At 38.8% G+C, this 19822-nt stretch overlaps 1 protein-coding gene across 2 annotated transcripts in view; it reads right to left on the bottom strand.

Annotated features, from left to right (window-relative positions):
* The window catches only part of luzp2 (leucine zipper protein 2), a 157546-nt gene extending 138464 nt beyond the window's left edge, over window positions 1–19082 (bottom strand). For both annotated transcript variants that reach the window (XM_086026768.1, XM_086026769.1), the window contains exon 1: window positions 18817–19082. In XM_086026768.1, coding sequence (XP_085882894.1) covers window positions 18817–18878 — 62 coding nt within the window. In that variant the 5' untranslated portion in view covers window positions 18879–19082. The remainder of the gene's footprint in view (window positions 1–18816) is intronic.
* Window positions 19083–19822: the final 740 nt, after the last annotated feature.

Here is a 19822-nt window from a genome sequence, read left to right as displayed (position 1 = left end):
GTTCATTTTGATCGCTTTTCAGATACTTGGATAAATGAAGCAGTTACAAAGGTTATAACTGGAGCAATTACAAAGGTGATACGTCATTGACGACAACTTCGTCGTAATTTCCTCCCACAGCGAATGTACTTTGAGGAGTTTGACGCTGTCAATGTTATCACAAGCGTTGGTTTAGTGACGGGGATTTAGCACATGGGAGCGGTGCGTGCGGAGTCCATTGAATTGCTTTGTGAAATTGGGGGTGTTTTGAAAGTTGAGGTCTGATATATTGGGTGTCCCTAAGAACTATACATGTCATAGAAATACTATTATATAGATGGGTCAGTAACCATAACTATTCCTTTTGCTTCTAGTTCCCTTGTATATGACTTTTATGGAGCTCAAAATTCTAAACTCAAATTTCAGAGTTAATACACAAATAAATCTACCCATAAAGTGTTTACTCAAGGGGTACTTGCCTGCAAGTCTACTGCTATTGTCATGGGAACAGGAGGACTGTCAGACATCTCATCTCTGTAATGGAAAATGCCAATTAGTGGAAATGTGCCAGGAAATGAGAGTGTATAAACATGGCGTCAGAGACGTGATACTGGTTCAGGTACCTGTGGGAAAACTGTGTCCTATGTTTAGTGTAGAGCGACAATAAGTCTACATGTCATTTTTCAGACATCTTTATAGACACTACTTATTTAAACTCCTTGTTTTGGTGCCGTTACCTTAAGGTTTACTTGCTCACAAAGGAAGAAGAGGGTTTTTTTTTTCTTTCCTGAAATGTCATGGATATTTTGGATTCCTGTTAAATGTTTTCTACTTTATTGTGTAGTTGGTCCCTGTAGTAGCACTAAATCATGGTATTAAATCATCTGACAAGTGTTTATTTTTAACAAGTCTTAAAGCTGGCAATTGTGCTGGATTACTGTTCACTCACTATTGTGTTCTTTCACCCAGCATATCCAGTCATTTCTTTGTATTTTTGTAGCATACAACCATTAGAAGAATTCAACTTTCCCTGTTCACCCATTTATTCCAGGACGTTTGCTTTGTTTGAATGTACCTAATAAAACAGTTTTCTTATCCTTGTTAAACGACTACTACTCCCCATAGCGATTGTTTGCGGAAGACAATCTATTTGAAACACAATTAATTTGCTTTAAATTAATTACTTTGGTTTGCCTATGTATTCAACTCAAAGTTAATTTAAATTGTCTTAATATGAACTACAAATAGCACAGAACATTTGCAACTCCGGAAACCATTTGAACCAGACCGTCTTTCCTTAATTGTACAGTAAGTGATTGATTAAATGACTGCTTTTTGTCTGCTGACATCTCTGCGTGTTCTCTTGCCAGAGTGTACACACACTCACAATGCATGCTTCCATAATGTGACGCAATGTGCACATCCAGTGCCTCACATGGCGTTGACAGTCTGACACAGGTATACCAAACTTAGACAAACTTCAATACATGCAGTACAGTAGTTAACAGTTGTGAATAAGCTGACATGTTAGAATATTTTCCTAACATCACTGGCACTACAAATTATATGCATAAATAACCCAAAGAAGCAATCACTTCACACATGTTCTTTAGCACTGAGCACAGCGAATGGAACAATGCGTAATAACGATTGTTAGGAAGATGAATAAAATAAATTTTCAACTGGAACATGCTGGGCCCTTTGAAAATGGTCATGAAAAATTGAAGTAAAGCTGTGCTGGGGCTAAAAAACTGTAATTTGGGGTGAGCTGTAAAAAACACCAACTTGAAGTTCACTCATCCCTTCAAAAACTCCAATTACTGTTGAGGTGCTGTTTAGCAAGACACACACACAGACAGAGTCAGTGGCCCTCAACGTTTAGCTTAAAGAACACAACATGTTTATGGTTGACAAAGAGTGATCAGTACATTCCGGCCATTTATTTTTTTCCTTCCTGTTTTGTTTTATGTTCAGAAGACTTTTTTATGTTCTTTGTGGCTGAATAGTTTAGGCATAATGAATTTATGAAGCCTTTTTTTCTGAAGCTACAGGAGCCAAAACAGTAAAATTGCAGCTGCAGCAGAGAAAAATAACCTGAAATTAGAACTAGGCTACAACTTGGCAGTTGGATTGATTGTTTAGTTTCGCATGACTGCTGTTGCATTTTATAGGTCTTTCCAAATAGTCTCCATTGGTTGAATAACGCACATGTAAACAAGTGCAGTATAAGTCACCACTAAGTCACAAATATTGCTGATTGTCGGCTGGTCATAACTTAGAAATCAAATGATGCCTTTACTAGACTAGATTTGTGTGTCTTGGGTTCCTTTTCAGTTGCTCTTTCACTCGGATGTGACTTTTCTATTAAGTCTTTGAATTAATTGTGTTCTCCAATCCTGAGTAATCCCCAGATGTGTTAACTTGTTTGTATGGGGCATTAATTCAGCTATACAGTGAGTTGCCTCCCTCTTCTTCTGTGCACCAACATGCATATATTACCATTACTCCTCCACTGCATTAACACATAGGCCTACTGGCAACAGTGAGATCAACTTGCTTAAAAGCTTTGTATATAAAGGCTATTTATGTGGAAAGGGAACGTAACACATTTCCAAGAGCATAAAATCACTGTTAATCCGTTTAGGTTGAAAGTCATATTTTATTATTAGTCCTATCCATTTCAGTAATGGGATTCTGTTCGCTACACAGACGAGTGCTATACTGCATTTGGAGGAACCTGTTGTTAACTCGGGATAGGAGGTGTTGGATACATGTAGTTGTGTTACATATTACATGAGCTTTGACAGACTCTAGGGACGTACAGTCAGCGCTATGGGAACCGGTGAGATCTATTTCAGTAGTTACAAAAAAAAACATACATGTAATAGGATAAAACAAGAATGATGGATGGATATACTTTGTATTTTCATTGAGTGAAATAAAACATTTCCATTTTGATAACCAAGTAGTGGTTTTGAAGGACATGCCCCAATGTTAGTTTCTGCTAACACTGAAAGAAAAACAGTGAGAGGGGATCCTGATAATTTGGGGTCAATACCCACAGCGAGTGACTCTGCAAACCCTTCATCTGGGTTGTGAAAGGTGAGGGAGAGGCTGACAAGGTTACGTATACGGCGGGGATTGTTTTCACTGCAACCTTTGACCTTCTTTACGTCTTTTAAAACAAGTCAATTTTCAATCTTGAATTTCGGTTAGAATGAAACACATACACACACACCTTTGTTACTTGGTATTTTTCTGAATTGGATGAATTTAATGTGAAGTGCAACACAGACAAGAAAAGACAGGAACAAACCGAGACTCTGTAAAGACTTGTGTGCTTGGCATTCGGCCAACTTCCTGACTGGCCCAACCGGGCATCTGGCATCCAGGACTCCCAGGCTACCCTGATAGGTGGGCCCTGTTCCCGCCTCCGAGCCCCCTTCTGCCCACCCGATTTTTGTCGGTTTTGTTCTATGGTTTGACTTTGGGACGTCTGGTATCCGTCCCTTGAGAAGGGGGGTACTGTCATGATGCATGTGTTTGTTTAGATTTGTATTTGGTTTTGTTTCATGTTATGTCTTGTTTTCTTGTGGTTCATGTATTGTCCTGTTCGTTGTTCTATTGTTTACACCTGTGCTCGTCAACCTGGTCCCTCGTGCCTTTCAATCAGTGTCTCATCCAGGTGTCCGTCATTATGTCGTCACTTTGTTTGTATTTAGTGCCCTGCTTTCATTCAGTCATTGAGTGACCTGCTTTCATTGTCCTTGTTACGTCTAGTTGTCTGGTTTCGTGAGACCATTGCTGGTTTTGGTTTGTTACTCTTTAACTTCCCTTTTAGACTTGTGTTCATTTACTACTTCTGATAACACACACCCCTTGTTTGCTTTTTTTGTTTGTTTTTGAAGAATAAAAGTATTTTGTTTTTGAATACATCTTGCCCTCCTCTCTGACCTCCCTGCTTCCCTGCACTTGGGTGTGGTACTGGTTTGGCCGCCATGCGCATCTGATGTTGCATGTTGCCACGGACTTGTATATGAACGCAATAATTGGCCTCTGGCGGCTGAAGCCAGAGGGCAGCCATCTAAAGTTGCCATCATTACTGACTACTGTTGCTGAAAACACTATTAGTGCGTGTTTATCACCAGGATCCCTGTATGGAGTAATAAGAGCCTCTCAACAAACGCACTGCACTGTTTGCATCGACCATTAAGAGTAGGTTCACCATATTTTGATTCCCCCAAAATAGGACAGTCGGCCTGACCTCGACATACTGAAATGATACTCAAAGATGCCATCCATTCTAGCTATTAAAGTAGGGCTGAATGATATTGGAAAAATGTGCAATATGGGTCTTGCATATCGCAGTATAACAATTATTTCTGTATTTAACATGTACCTAATGAAATGACATCTTCATCTAATGAAAACAATTCTTTTTTTTGTATGTATTTTTATCCAAAGTTATTTAGTGTTAGTAATGTTATTGCTATTAAATTTGAAAAATATAAAGATAAAAAAAAGGGCTTTACAGAAAGTAAAGTACCTCAAGGGCTCAAATACATACATAAATGAGGACTTTATAGAAGCAATTCTGACAAAAAATAACTAATCTGAAAGTGGTATGAGACAGAAGAGAGATTGCCTATCTCCATTATGAAAAACGTAATTTATAATTCACCCGTGAAGACAGCAGCCATATGTCCAATACCAATGAGCAGCATTCTGAGGGAATAGGCAAACATCATACCTGAGCAACAAAGTTGACAATCACCAAAGAAATGGCAAATCCACACACTGATTAAATACATTGTAAAACTTGAATATGTTGAACACGAGACATATTGATCCAGATAACCACGTTTATACAAATAACCCTAACTCTGGCTGTGAGTATTATCAGAGGTGGGCATTCCGTCAGACTGACGGACCAGTCCGTCACTGACGGACACCCAATTTGCTGACGAAGGATGGGACACCTTTTAATGGACAAATAAAATAAAGGCCTCTCCCATCAACAGACCCAAATGCCAATCTGCAGTGGAAGGAATAAATGACCGGGCGGTATATGGGAAAATACTGTATGCTATATTAGTAAATTAAAGTCTGATTGACTTAATTGTGACACAATGACCACAGGTGATTTACCTTCATGTTCATGGACTAGTTGCCCTCTCGTGGTGAGTTAACATCTGTAATAGCACTGTTACTGATCACTGCCTGTACAAATACTTTATCTGCTACTGACTTTACTTTTTAGTTAAATTTCATTAAGCTTGAATATGGTTAGCTATCGAATACTCTAAATATGTCCGCTAGTGAAGTAAATATTTCACGAATAAAACACATATGCAAAATAAAATGTGTGTGTATGTGCTTGTGTGCATGTGTTTGGCAATATGTAAGAAAATACATAGAACGCATGGCTTGACTTAACTGTAAGAGATGAAAGTCAGTTTTCTGCTCAGTGGTCACAACAATTACTACCTTAGGGAATACTGCCTTCTTAACCTTCCTGCAGTTGTTTTGCATGGAATCAGGATGACAAAGACGCATCCCGTTTAGGACTCTGCAGTCATGTCTATTTGCATCATTACAATTGATCTGTTACTGCTGCACATCAATAAAATCCCGCGGAATGTTGTTTTCCTGATTCCTTGGATTTAAGGATAGCCTGTATACACATTTAATAGGTTTAGAGCGGAAACGCTCCATTATCTGTCTTAAACAATATCCTGGAAGTCAGTAATCCCCAAACCTCACATTCATCCTCCAGGGAATTTCATAAAGCTCATTAAATCGGTGTTGATTCAAACCCCTGTCATAAAATGCTAATTTGTGAAAACATGCAACCGGGGATGTTTCCTATAACTTATTTAACACTTGAGATAAGATGATGTTTGACATGAGTCAAATTGATATTTTTAAGGTAAAAACGTGTGCTTTCAGATATTTGTGAAATGACAACCGCCCCAGACATCCCCCAATTTAATCACTATGAAAGGGGTCCAGTGTAAAGACGAATTATGAGATTGGATAAATATTTGAATGCTTTCCAGTGGAGACACTGTGATGGGGGGAAAATTGATGACATGTCCAAGGGCCCGTGACTGACTGATATTTGCAGTATTGGAGTGGCGGTATTTTTCCCATGCGACACCCCTACTTCTCAAATACAAACAGTGTTCAACAGCAGGCCTATAAGCAGGTCAAAGCCAAGCTCTGAGAACACAAGAATGACATTGTATATATGCTGGGACATGCAACCTCCCCACACCGTCATACGGACATGAATCCCAGAAGCACCTTAAAATCTAATTGTTTGCATAATCTGCAGTCAAGGATGTAATTTCACCCTCGGCGAGAGAACATTTCATGTGCATAAGTCCTCAGACTGTATGATGACTAGCATGTAAGTGACCCTAGACACTTTGTGCGAGTGAAATGTGTTTCATATATCATCTGAGTGTCTATATTTCTCCAGCTTTGTTGTTTTTATTTTCAGCGTGTGGGTGCTCAAGCATTTGAGAGGAAACAATGTTTTTGAGCCATATTGATATTCACTGTAGACTGCTCCCATCCTGTCATTTTGTCAGCACCATGACTGTGTGGAGCTTAGCCAAGCAAGACGTCTGACAGACAGGCAAACCAGAGTGGTGGACTTTGGTAATGTAACACCCTCGAGCTACCCCCTTTGAACCAAACAGTGAGGTTCATTGCACATACAGTACACACACACACACACACACAAAGCAGGCTAGCATTCTTTGGGTTAGACATCTCTTTCCACTCTAGTCGTTGCTGAAATACTAAATAAAAGCTAGGACAGACGGATTGATCAGGTAGGTGCAATCAGGAAGAAGGTGAACTGCATGGCTGTGTTTCTATTTGGTGCCAAATCACACTGGAGATTGATTGGCAAGTGACAAAACACCCTTAAACCAAGAAGCGTTATTCCCAGAACATTACTCTAGATCTGAAATATGTCAGTAATCTGTCTGCACTGGGACTTTAACAGTTTTAAGATGTTTTTTGCCGTATGTTTGGAGATTTGCCAACCTATGAAAACAGTAGCATGGTGAAAATGTGATGCAACAACTGCCCAATGAAATCAAGTTTCCACATAAACATTGCCATTCGTTTTGTAATTTCTTCAGCGCTGTGCATACATTTGCTCCTTTGACCAAAGTCCTCGACACATAATTTTCAGTTCAGAAGTGCCATTGAATGCAGATGACAGGCATAAGATCACTTGAAATGTACAACAAAACCATTTGCGGGGTAAAGGGCTTTGTTGTTCAAAAAGCAATGGACCAAATGAAAAATTCATACTACACCATCGGCGACCCCCTGATTGTCAATTTATTGGAAATATGCACAGCTTCTCCACTTGAGACAAATACAAGTTTTTTTCAGGGTTTTATTCAATGATCAAGCAATGTTTCCTTTTGTCTCTTTTTATTTTAACATTCAGTAGTCAAGTTTCATTCCTTACATTACACGGGCAACGAGTTGCATTAAAGCGAAGTCAACCCAAACATGTCTTTTTTCCAGAATATATTCTATACAAGCCCACTAGTTGAAACAAAGCATTCTGATAAACATTGCGTTTGTGGAAAAAGAGTTAGGCTGACCTGTTTTCTGAAGCTGAGCCGTGATTGGTCATTGCCTGATCCCTGGATAGTTGTGATGTCATTTTCAGTCGACAGAAGTGACAAAATGGCTGCCCCCTGAGATGGCTAAAAAGGGGTGGATTTTGCTGCTTAACTCATATTCCACAAACGCAATATTAATCAGAGTTCCGTGTTTGGCCTGCTGGGAACATATTCTTGAAAAAAATATGTTTGGGTTGACTTCCTTTTTAAGTAGATTGGCATTTCCATTAGATTAACGACTTTGAGAAAAATTTGCAAAAATAACAGGAGAAAATATGTTATCGTAAATGTTTATGTTTGCTCGTTTATTTAACTGTAAGAAGTAACAAACATGATATAGTATTTTTTAACTTCTGTAACAGCTTTGGTTTAACTCATGTTTCACTTTTCTCCAAAACAAATTAGGCTATCACAATTGCTTCAACACAACATTAACATTAAACAACATTAAATCATGTATATGAATAAAATAGAATAAAAATATTCTTTGACTAAAAATTTCATAATTTATCATTTTGCTACTCAATCACGGAATCTTTTTTTTTTTCATATACGCACCATTTATAGTGCAACTATCAGAATAATACATTTAGAAATATACAGCAACTAATCCAGTCACTCGAGTTAATTCAAAGCAACACACAGTGCGTAAGCCGCCACTCAGCCTGGAGCCTGGATAGGAACACTGATTTCAAAACATTCACCTTGCTCCTCTTCACTTATTTAATTGTTTATATTAATTTCAATTTACTCCTCTTTCTTTTTTACTCAAAATTAAAAATCAATAGGAACAATTTGTTTAAATATATACAGTAATTACAGTATATTGTAGGTGAATTTTCACCCAAATTTTGGCACCGCCTGGAGCCCACGGCGCTTTTAGCATCTGTTTATACAGTACCGCCTATCATTTCAGAATTACATTTTCAATTTGGATTTGTTTTGGCTTCTGTAAATATTGACTGTGTACTTAGTTCCTTTATGTCACCTACATAGCGCAGGCTATATCTGGTTTGTGTGTGGAGCAAAGTGTTAATTAAACAGGTGAGCAACTCTCTTTTTGTTGACTTGCTCCCCACAAGACTCAGGCGGTCATTTAATTGCTACTCTCAACAAACATAAAACCTCAGTTTCTCAATTTGCTTGATTTAGTGCAATGCACCAAATGATTATCTAATTAACATAACAGTCCCCAAAAGCACTAGTCCATGAGGAACAAACTGGAATGCCTGACAAGACTGACTTATCAGAGATTTGACAGATGTTTCTCACTAGAAGTAGAATGCAAAGCATTCCTGTTTGGAAATCTCAACGCACTCATTCATTTTACTCAATGTATCTTAACCAGCCATTGCTTGTAAAATGATGTGGAAGCATGCAATTTAGCAGAAGTGGAATAATTACTATTACTTTATTAGTTCACATTCATTTTAATACAGAATTTAACATCTCGGATATTAATAGAGCTAACAACTGTGTGGCAGTCATCTGGGAATCAAAACATAGTATTAAAGTAGACAATCGCAGGAAAAGGAATGCAACAGCAGCGTGAAGAGAAGAGAAAAATGATGCAGCAAAATGAAAAGGATAAACCACTGAGGTCTCGCTTTGTCTTCCACGATCCAAGCAGTTTGTGTATATCTGTATAATTTATAAGCCTTTTTTGTTCATGCCAAAAGAAACATCTTCATCCTGCAGAGTTCTACGTGATTTTGTAGATAATTCCGCTGAGCTAGGTTCAGCTGATAGTAAACCAATTGTGGGTTTAGAGACAGCAGAGAAGAACGGAACTGCTGAATGGATATAGCCGATGGCGACATCACGATCACCTCGGTGGAAGCCAAATCTCAAAAAGATGATGAATGTGAGAAATCTGTAATATTTAGAGTGCAATTACTCGAGTATTGAGCCACATGTACTAACTGTTCAATAGAAGGGAATGTAATCTCTGAACGGCAATGAATGTCGATAACGGTGCTTGTGAAAAACATGATGTCTTGACGAAAAGGTGAGAATCATTGCAGCTGAAAGGCAAGCAAAAAAAAAGATAATACAACGAGGTAATATTGTATGCTACCAGTGTGATGGATTTGGACACTGTGCAGTACATGATTCCCAACCAGGTTGCCGTGGCACCCTTGTGTACCGGGAGAGATCATGAATGGTACCGCAGGTGCAGGAAATCATCCAACTTCATTTAATTTGTCTAAAAGTGTTATTCTTTTATTTATTACAATCTTTGTTCAGCTATGCTAGGCAGATATAGTCACTGGCAGAACAAAAACATTGTATTCCATATAAAAGTGTACATCCGTCAGTTACGTATATATGTATGTATTACACCCCTCCCACACGCTTCGAGAGATGGCTCAGATTCAGAAAAGAGGTCAGCCGTGATTGGTCGTTGTGAGCAGTTGTGATGTCATTTGCAGTCGACAGAAGACAAAATGACCGCCGCCAGAGATGGCTAAATACGACTGCATTTTGCTGCTTAACTTATATTCCACTAATGCAAAATTAATCAGAATGCCGTGTTTCAACTAGTGGGCCTGCTGGTAACATATTCTTAAAAAAAATATGTTTGGGTTTGACTTCCCTCTTTATGGAAAAGCACTATGTGAAGCAAATGTATCTGGGAATTGAAAGTTGAACCGATATTTTAATGCCAACAATGAAAATGTGAATCATAGACATGGGCCATAATTTGCTCAGCTCACCAGTCAAGGGGCCTGCCTCCCAATCAAAGCTAGAATAGACTCCAGCGTAAGCCGCATAGAAAATGAACAGATGGATAAGTTAAAATCACAGTTCTATTCACAATTTCACTACCTTCAATTTGAAAGCTTTCCAAGTTTCCATGCAGTTACGGGTATGTAAACCAATTAGATGGTACTTATCTCGGGGGCTTATTTTAGGGCTGATCGCTAAAATAAATGTTGAAGTGAATGGTAAAAATAAAAACCAGAGATCCTGGTTGACTTGTATTGAATGATCAGTGGATGTCTGCGTTTGATGCAGAGGAATCATATAAAGCGTGCAATACGATGACACTTTGACTCAAATCTTATGCCATGACCAACATCCACATTGAAGAACCTCTGAAAGGCCCTGAGCGTCACATTTATATGCATTGATCAGATGTGACAAGATCCAAAACCCACTCAAGCGTGCTGCTTTAGCTTCAAAACAAATTGACTCCAAGCTGCAGTGCAACAATATGCTGAAAACAACCAAGTCAGTTTCTATCCGCTGCCAGTATGACAAGGGATGGTTCTCAGCTTTTGTTTATGATGGTTATACATCTTGCACTACAGAGTAAAACAAAGAGCCAAGCCCTCCAGTAATGACTCATTTCTGCGAACACAAGCGTCAGTGTTTAGAGGGACAGAGCAATTAAGTCCCTGCCAATTACAACACCAATTTTGACAGCGCAACACTATGTGTAGTGACAGCACCAAAGCAATACAATCAAGCGCCGGTTGAAGCTGCAATAAAGATCTACATCAAAGTTCCTTAGATCGACTTTAATGAATTGTAGGTGGGAAGAGAAGTCGGCAGCGCACTGAGCAGGAACATTGTATGTGAACAGAAAAAGGAAAGGAAATACAGTCCAGTCTTGATGTGGAAACAAGTGGGATGATTTAACGATGGCCAATCAATGCAATTTTGTAAGACTGCACAAAAGTTTTAATATTGAAATGACACAGTTACTGTTTAAATTTAGTGTAAACTACCCATTCTGCACCAATGCGGGAATACATTCATGAGGAAATGGTTTAAATGGAGGCCAACTGAGAAAAATGCTTTTTTTTTCCTTTCCTGAATAAATTATTACTTAAATGTATATATTGGGTTTATGTAGCAGATCTATACAATGTCAACATATTTACATGAGGGCAATGCATTTTTTCACATCAAATAGATGAATATTTTACAATAACCATTTGTGTTCAATACAGCAGAATTATGAGGCAGATGGCAACTCCGCTGGAGAATGGAGTTGTGTTTTTTTTTTTCTTTTACAAAGGAGCTTTTCCCTGTTTCCAAGTGCTGGCAATTTATTTTTCTTTTACTGACACAAAAAGGTAGCATATGTCTATTTAGTAAAGATTTAGAATTGGTGATCTTCATACCTAAATACTAAAACTGTTCAAGACACCTAGCCTAAGATGTGAGGGGTAATTAAGGCAAAATCTCAGACTACAATCTAATGTCCCTTTAATAATACAAAACAAAACAAACATTAACAAAAATTATCAATAGAAACTGAAGAAGAATCATCAGTATTTTTTGTCATAAAATGCAAACGGCGTAGTACATTCAACCTTTCTTGAATATACAACTAAGCAACTCTTGCATAACTTCTGGTCATTTTAAGTACCTCGTTTGAAGGAGTCTTCAGATTTTTTTTAAAGCTCATCACACTGCTCCCATTGGGCAACCAATCACAGCTCACCTGTTTTCTGAAGCTGAGCCATGATTGGTTGTTACTTGAGCCCTGAGCAACTGTGTTGTTATTTTCAGTTGACAGCAAGTGACAAAATGTCCGCCCCTTGAGATGGACAAAAACGGGTGGATTTTACTACTTCACTCATATTCCACAAACACAATATCAACCAGAATGCCACGTCTAGCCTAGTGGGGCTGTATAGAACATGTTATTGTAAAGAAAATGTTTGGGTTGACTTCCTCTTTAAGACAGGGTTGTCCAAAGTCCAGAGTCCAGAGTCCAGAGTTTGCCTATGACAAGGCAGGAGAAGGGCAGAAGAGGAAGCTCAATTACATTTTTGTTGTGGTAACAATAAAAAAAAAAAGGCCACAACCACCAGCCAAGACATGTCATCTTAATTTGTCTGTGTGCAGGGAAAACTTTCTCTGAGCGACTTAATATGATAGGGCCGCAATAAAGTCTCAGGAATCATATGAGACTTGTTTGTTCTCAACGTTTGTGCACGAACCCACTCTTGCATCCTGGTGACCTATCATTCACTGACCTTTGGAATTTAGCCCAATATGAACAACAACTTAATGGTGTGACCAACATTCACTGGCCCATTAACTGTCACAGGATAACCTTATGGAAAATGCTTGATCTGAGAAGTGCAAATAACAAAAACAGGTGAGATTTGTGACCCACAGTATAGCAAGAGCCCTTAATAATAGTAATAATAATAATAATAATAATAATAATAATAATAATAATATACATTGGTTTTATATGGTTTTATTTTGTAGATTGTCATTGTTTCATAAAGAAATTAAAAGGTAAAAAAAAAGTAATAATAGAAAGAATAATAGTAAGACAGAACAAATAGGCTGTAGCAGTGTTTTTCAAAATTTTTTGAGTCAAGGCACATTTCTTTCATTGAAAAAATCCACACACCACCAGCTGAAATTGTGAAAAAAAGCTTGTTTTAACAATATAAGCGTTATATTGTTTATATAAGCATTTTTAGCATAGAAGAATGACGTTACAGAGTTTTTCACCACATACCAAACACAACGGCGTTGGTGCTGTTGCATGTCCGGTAAAAGTATATCCAAATGCAAGATAGCTTCCGTTGTATTGCCTCGCTCCAGGAACTTTGTTGGACGTTTTTGCTTTCTTTTGACCTCCACTGATACTTGGGCCTTCATCTGCGTCCGGATTTTGTCCAGGGTCCAGTTCAGAGTCAGCAGTTTTCCTCTCCAAAAACGTATCCATCACTGTCACCGTCGTCCTGCTTTCCACCTGTTGCTGCATCCATGCGTCACTAATTCGCTTGTCTCTAAACAAAGACAATTAGATACCTGCTGCTGCCACCTACTGGTATGGAAGAGTACTACAATGTAGTAACTACATGATTATGCTGCGAGGCACTAGACCGCACAGGCACACGAATTAAATAATTTCCCACGGCACACCAGAAAATATCTCGGGACAGTGTTTGTAAAACACTGGGCTATACGTCATCCGAAACAGCTGTGATGTAGCATTTTTCATTGCTCCCTTTGATACTTCCGAATGCAGCCCTTGGTGGAAAATATGTATCATGCTGTAAATATGTTCATGTTTAAATCAGTAACAGTATATATATATATATATCCCTCACACAGCGTTTTGAAAAAAGATAAATCAGAAGTGTTATATCTATCGTTGCATTTAACCTATAGGGGTACCTTGAGTTGAATTTGTACCTTGACCACGTTCATAATTTCAAACACTTGTATCCCAAATTATCTTTTCCCAATGGAATTAATATGAACACTTTCCAGGCACCCATAAAAAAGGTTACACAAAATATGCAATGAGTTGTTTCAATGGAAAAAAAAAAAGCATTCTATAAATTATTTATATTATACTTTAGAAAAGGATACGGTAATGAAATAATTAAATATTTACTAGGGATGCTCCAATCGATTGGGCACTGATCATGATCAGCCGATTTTCGTGAAAAATTATGTGATCGGAATATTCGATCAAAGCCTTTTATTGCCCATCAAAACATTCGAGCAGGCTTGTGCTGCGTCCCTCCCCTCTGCTCGTAGCGGAGGCGCGGCTGAGTTAGGGAGCCTTTCTAGCGGCGCGTTTCAATTGGAGTCAATGTAACTAGCGCAAATCAACTTTTTGCCATTTCGTCTCGCGGCAGCCAAGCATGAACTGCGGGTGATCGGATGTTTTGATCGGCAATAAAAGATCGAATATAAGGGGGGGCGGGGGGCGTTGATCGAATATTCCGACCACCACAGTTGGTGTGAACATAGCGTTGTCTATGGAGACTATGGTGAGTTTACGAGGCTCAGTGCATTGAATAAAGTCAAGGCGGACACAGCGCAGTATAAGTGACATTATTGCCACAGGGAGATTAAAAGATTAACTGTCACTTTTTTCTCGTTGACAAATGCACAAGATAGTTTGTCTACAAGACAATAAAGTTCCTGAGCCGTTTCAATTTAGGAACTCATTGAATAGTTTATTCAAATGAAGCCTGCATGTGACTATTTTTTCAACCGGTACTTTGATTATATTCTGAACCATGCAATGTTTAGGTGGCATGTTATTTATTTGACTTTTTGCATAATTAAGTCTTTTGACTGCTGATTATTTTGATCTGTTAAAAACTGTGTTGCTAAAAGCTGGTAAATTTAAGTTTTTCAGTTATCTTTGTGACTGAGTAATTGTTTGTATCGTGCTAGTAACGGTTTTGTTCTTTCTTCATGCTTTTTAAAATATATATAGATTTTGTCACAATTACGGCAATAATATGGCTGGGTTTTTTTCAGATAATATTGCATATTGGAAAACAATTTGCATATACCGGTATATCGGAACATCCCTAATATTTACATTATTAATATTACAACAGCCCCAACCACCATCTCACCACCCACAAGGACCCAAACACATATATACAAAAATACACAAGTAAAAAGGCAAGAGAGCAATAAATGACTAACAGATTAGAGGCTGGCTACAGAGCATGTTGTGAGGAAACACCATGTCATGGAGAACTGCACACCAAGAACAGATCAGATGCCATACCCGCAGGCTGTCAGCATTAAGTCTCCAGTACTTCGGGGTAGCAGGTGCCTACACGCACAGCAAACCATGGACCCAAGAGGCGGAACCATTTCTATGGCCAACCACCGAGCAGAAGGCTCCCTCCGAGGAAATACAAGAACATTCATGGCTATTGCTAAAATGAAATAAACAATACAAAACAATTAAACATGAATGACAGACTAAAATATAAGAGGCATGTAAAACTAAATCGTAATTAAAGACTAAGTCATATCCTTAGTGTGGCTATCATCTGACAATATTGCTACCACGTCTCCCTGTCCTTTCTCTGCTATGTAGGCAGAAAAGCAGTGCTATTTTATCTGGATATGGTCCAACAAAATATGCCTCATAGCAACTGAAATGACCTCACACAAAAAAAGACAAACTAAGACATGCAAGACAACAAAACATATGTATTGTTATATGTTGTGTTTGATAAAACATCAAAAATAGTATTTACAGTATTAGATATGCATGTGTTTTAGAACATTATTTTATGAGAAAATGGTTCTGAAAGTCAGTCGGAGAGAATACTCATTTTTTTGTTAAACATCTTATTCAAGTGGTTGGTGCTCCAGCAGTTTTATTTCATGTAAAAAAGACCATTTGAAAAAAACAGATACGTGTCTGTACTCTATCAGCAATCTAAGACTCTCTCTTGCCCTTCAATGTGACATCTAAAACAATCTAACAGTTTGGAAATAGTGGAGATGGTGCCAGGTAGAGCAGCTTCTTCTAAGAAGAGACTGCTGATGCAAGAGGCATCAAAGATGGTGTCAAGAAAATGTGTCAAAATGTTTTAAGAGAAACCCTGAAAGAGAATACTTGAAAGTGTAAAAAGGTGGGACTGTTTGATCTGTGCAGATGGAGAGAAAAAAAAAAGCCTAATACATAAGTGCATTCTTAGCCTCGCAACTCTGACCTGAGGGTGGACAGTCATATCTCACGGGGCCGGTGTCAATGCAGCCTTGTGTTCTGCCTAAGTACCAATTGATTTCTGCAATGGCACACCACCCTGCGCAATCATTCTGCGGCTGGAGTTTCTCACTCAATTTATTAAAGTCAAACCCTTTTGATCACACCCTCATTGGAACTGGAGTTGGCATCAATGGTCAGATAGAGACATAAGATGGCAGGTATACATTTTTAATTAACATCCATGCTACTTTGATTATGATAACAGTGCTATGGATGTCATTTCAGATTTCAGGGAAATCAAACAGATGAATGCATTTATTATACAAGGCCATTGTTTCGGGTCAGACATACAGTACAAAAGGGATTCACTCACAGACCACTGATTTGATTATTGTGAATCTAACAAAGCAGGCAGAGCTCTACCTAGCCTCGGCAGCACAGGTCACAATTCATTTTTCTCTTGTACGCCTTACATTCAGTAATGTTCAATGTTACAGTTACTATGCCGCAGTGGAACAGAATATGAGTCCTCAGAATAACAACTGAGTTTGAATTCAGTCCGACCAAAATGAAATCCCACTGTAATGTGTTTTAGTTGCATGTGGCAAACGGAATAATACAAAGGAAGAAAAAGTTAAAAAAGTTAATGATAAATTGTGATTGTGTCATTCCAACAATTGCAGTGTTTGAATGGAAATATGAAAATAGCTTAATGATGATGTAGTTCATTAATGGGCACTACAAAAAAAACTAATTAACATATTAGATTGAGTTAACAGAATAAAATGCAATCATCAATTGCAATAGAGCACTAATAATGAGCACAATGGAAATGAAAGTCTTAGGAATCAACGATGCGGTAATTTCCCCGGTTCAATGGTGACATTTCCCTGATACACCCATAACAGAAACAGATGACAGCAAGCACTCCTTGGGGCCTTTCTTCTTAGTACAGTAGTTAGGCTCAATACATGTCACAATGAAGCTATTAAAACACATGTCACAGAGACAAATGCTAGTTGAAATTACAAGGCCAGGTGGTTACGTATACTGCACCAAAACACTTGTCTGATTCACAAACCATCCAAGCCACTGTCATTAACACATGCTAAAAAAAACATGCTCACTTGGGGAAGCGATTAACCTTCTTTCTGGCCTGAAATAGATCCACAAAATGTCAGTGGATTTGCTTTTTTCTTTTATTTCATTCAGCCTAATAAGAAGATCACAACAGCATTTGTTGAAGAAAGAATTTTCATATTTGGCCTCTATTTACTTTGCTGATATGTTTTATGGTCATGGCCAAAGTACCGCCATCACCTTAAAACCTGTGTTTGATCATTTTGTTTTTTTTTCCTTCTTAACATGATATAAATGCTTATTGTATGTGATTACAGTTAACTACCGGTAAGTTTGAAGGTATTTACCTTGAAGAGGTATCTTACAATGTGTGCTGACCAGCAAAATTATCTCCACAACACTGCAAGCTCCCATTAGGCCCAAAGGGTCACCTCAAAGGCTCAAGTGTAATTTTTTTGAAAATAAGCCATATGATCAAAAGTACACTTGAATAGAATATTAAGTAAATAAACAAATAATTAAGTTAAAAATAATCAATTGTTTCCAACAACATCACAATAAAATGATTATGTGACAAAGAAGCCTTATTTAGCGGAGGTAAATATTCCCAAGTAGGCTTATTACTGTAGACTACAAGAGTACACATTTGCTTATTGCTATGTTGATTTACATTAATACAGCCTGGAGTAATACAAGTCATACATCGTTAGTTCATCTCTCTGATATTGATGTATGTTGGACATGGGCAATAATCTTAATTTGCCAGAGGGTCAAAACAATCCATCATATCAAAACATTGGTATTGACCTCATTATCAATAAGAAAAAACATATTTTTCTGTTGAGATATGAGTCATTGTTCCCAAAGAAAATATGAAACCGGAACTATACTGTTTTAGGCACTCCGGATCAAAAAAAGACAATTTCTGTTTTATTTATTTATTTATTTTTTAATCTAATGCATGCCTTTCTGCATCTGAGTCTCCAAATTGTAGTCAAAGCCTTGAATTTCCCCTCACAACTCTAGTTAAAACAGTACAGGCACTGAAAAGAATGGATGATTTTCAACTATTGTATTACCAAAACTCTCCCAATCATCAGTCTCTCTAGTTATTCTTCTTAGCTCTGACTCCTAAAAGACTACCGGCACATCAGACGAACACACACGCGCACGTGCACGCGCACGCACTAACACACACACATGCTCTTTGCTTGCGATTGCAGCACCAAGTCGCCTTCTCCTCTCTTTTCACCTGACTTCAACTTGCTCTCTCTTAAACCGGCATGCAGCTAAAGTCTCAAAAAGCACCGTGGACACCCCCAGCACCACCCCGGCAGGCATCGCATTCAGGGAATTGCACACACAATGGGACAACTGTTTCTCTGCCGACCTAGAACTGAAGAAGATAATAGCCCAGTTAAACAGATTATCTCTTCTTTCCTCCCTTTAAGTCCTTGAGTTTCCTGGTGCAACATGCGAAATACACCGAGTCCCTGCCAGGACAATTTTAGGATCTTGTATTTGACAAGTCAGGACATTGCTTCACATTAGTAATCTAAGATTGGACGTTTGTACGTCCCTCCTTTCGTTTGTTTCAGAGTGTCTGAAACTGGTTGAATGAAAACATCATCCAGTGCCTACCTGGTGTTGAGACTCAAAGCTGGACAGAGAAGCAGCATACAAAAAGCCTGGATGGGTTTCATAGCTGACTCACACTCCCGTTCCTTCCCCCGTCTCAGATGCTTTTAGCCTTTCCCCTGCGTCTCTCTCCTCACTCTCTTGCCTCTCTTCCCACTGGCTGCTTGAGATTTTAGTGCACCCTCATACAAGCGCGCGCGCACCCTCTCGCGCGCACACTCACACGCACGCGGAGAGGCAGACAGATGCTACACAGTGGTAGTGCGAGAGGGGGGATATTTGGTTTTAAATAACACAGAGACACGGAGCGACTTGCTAATGAAAAGGTGCGGGAGGGGCTTGAAATCAAGAGAGCGATATGTGGAGGAGATATGATGTCAGTACCCGCACAGCTTCTGCGATTGGTGCGAGGCATCTTTGCCAATTGTGCGGCTGCTGGTTGCTCCTCCAGCTACCGCGGTATCCCATTCAGTCTGTTTACTACCTGCAATGTTTGAGCTTTGAGCGGTAGGACGCGGCACACGCAAGTGGTGAGAGTGGCCATCAGGCCACACTGAAATTGACAGTTCTGAGAAACGATGCTAACAGATTTAAAGAGAGTGTAATCGTGTGTGACAATGCAAGCTTTTTCCATTTCATAAAACTGGAAATATGATGATGCAAAACAAAGTGATGCTGAGGTGCCAAAGTAATACAAAGTCAAAGTAATTAAAACAAGAGCACTTAGAGAGCACAGACCTTAAACATTTGTATCTAGAAGCACTTGAAATATTTACTGTCAGGATAGGGCATGAGGGAGGAACCAGATGCGAGAGGGCGAAGCAGGAGGACAGTTTAGGAGAATTTATTGAAAAGGAATGAGGTGTAAGGAAATAAAGGTGACCGGAAACTGAACCTTGGCGTGGTGGAAGGCCTGGGCTCGGCGTGATGAAGAGGCTTGGCTAGGCTTGGTGAAGGGGCTTGGCTTGGTGTGGTGACGAGCCTTCGTTAGGCTTGCGTGGTAAAGAGA

The sequence above is a fragment of the Filicampus tigris genome, chromosome 3 (genome assembly GCF_054856515.1).
Source record: "Filicampus tigris isolate MCC_2025a chromosome 3, RoL_Ftig_1.0, whole genome shotgun sequence".
Classification (NCBI taxonomy): Eukaryota; Metazoa; Chordata; class Actinopteri; order Syngnathiformes; family Syngnathidae; genus Filicampus; species Filicampus tigris.
This window is presented reverse-complemented; position numbering and strand designations above follow the sequence as displayed.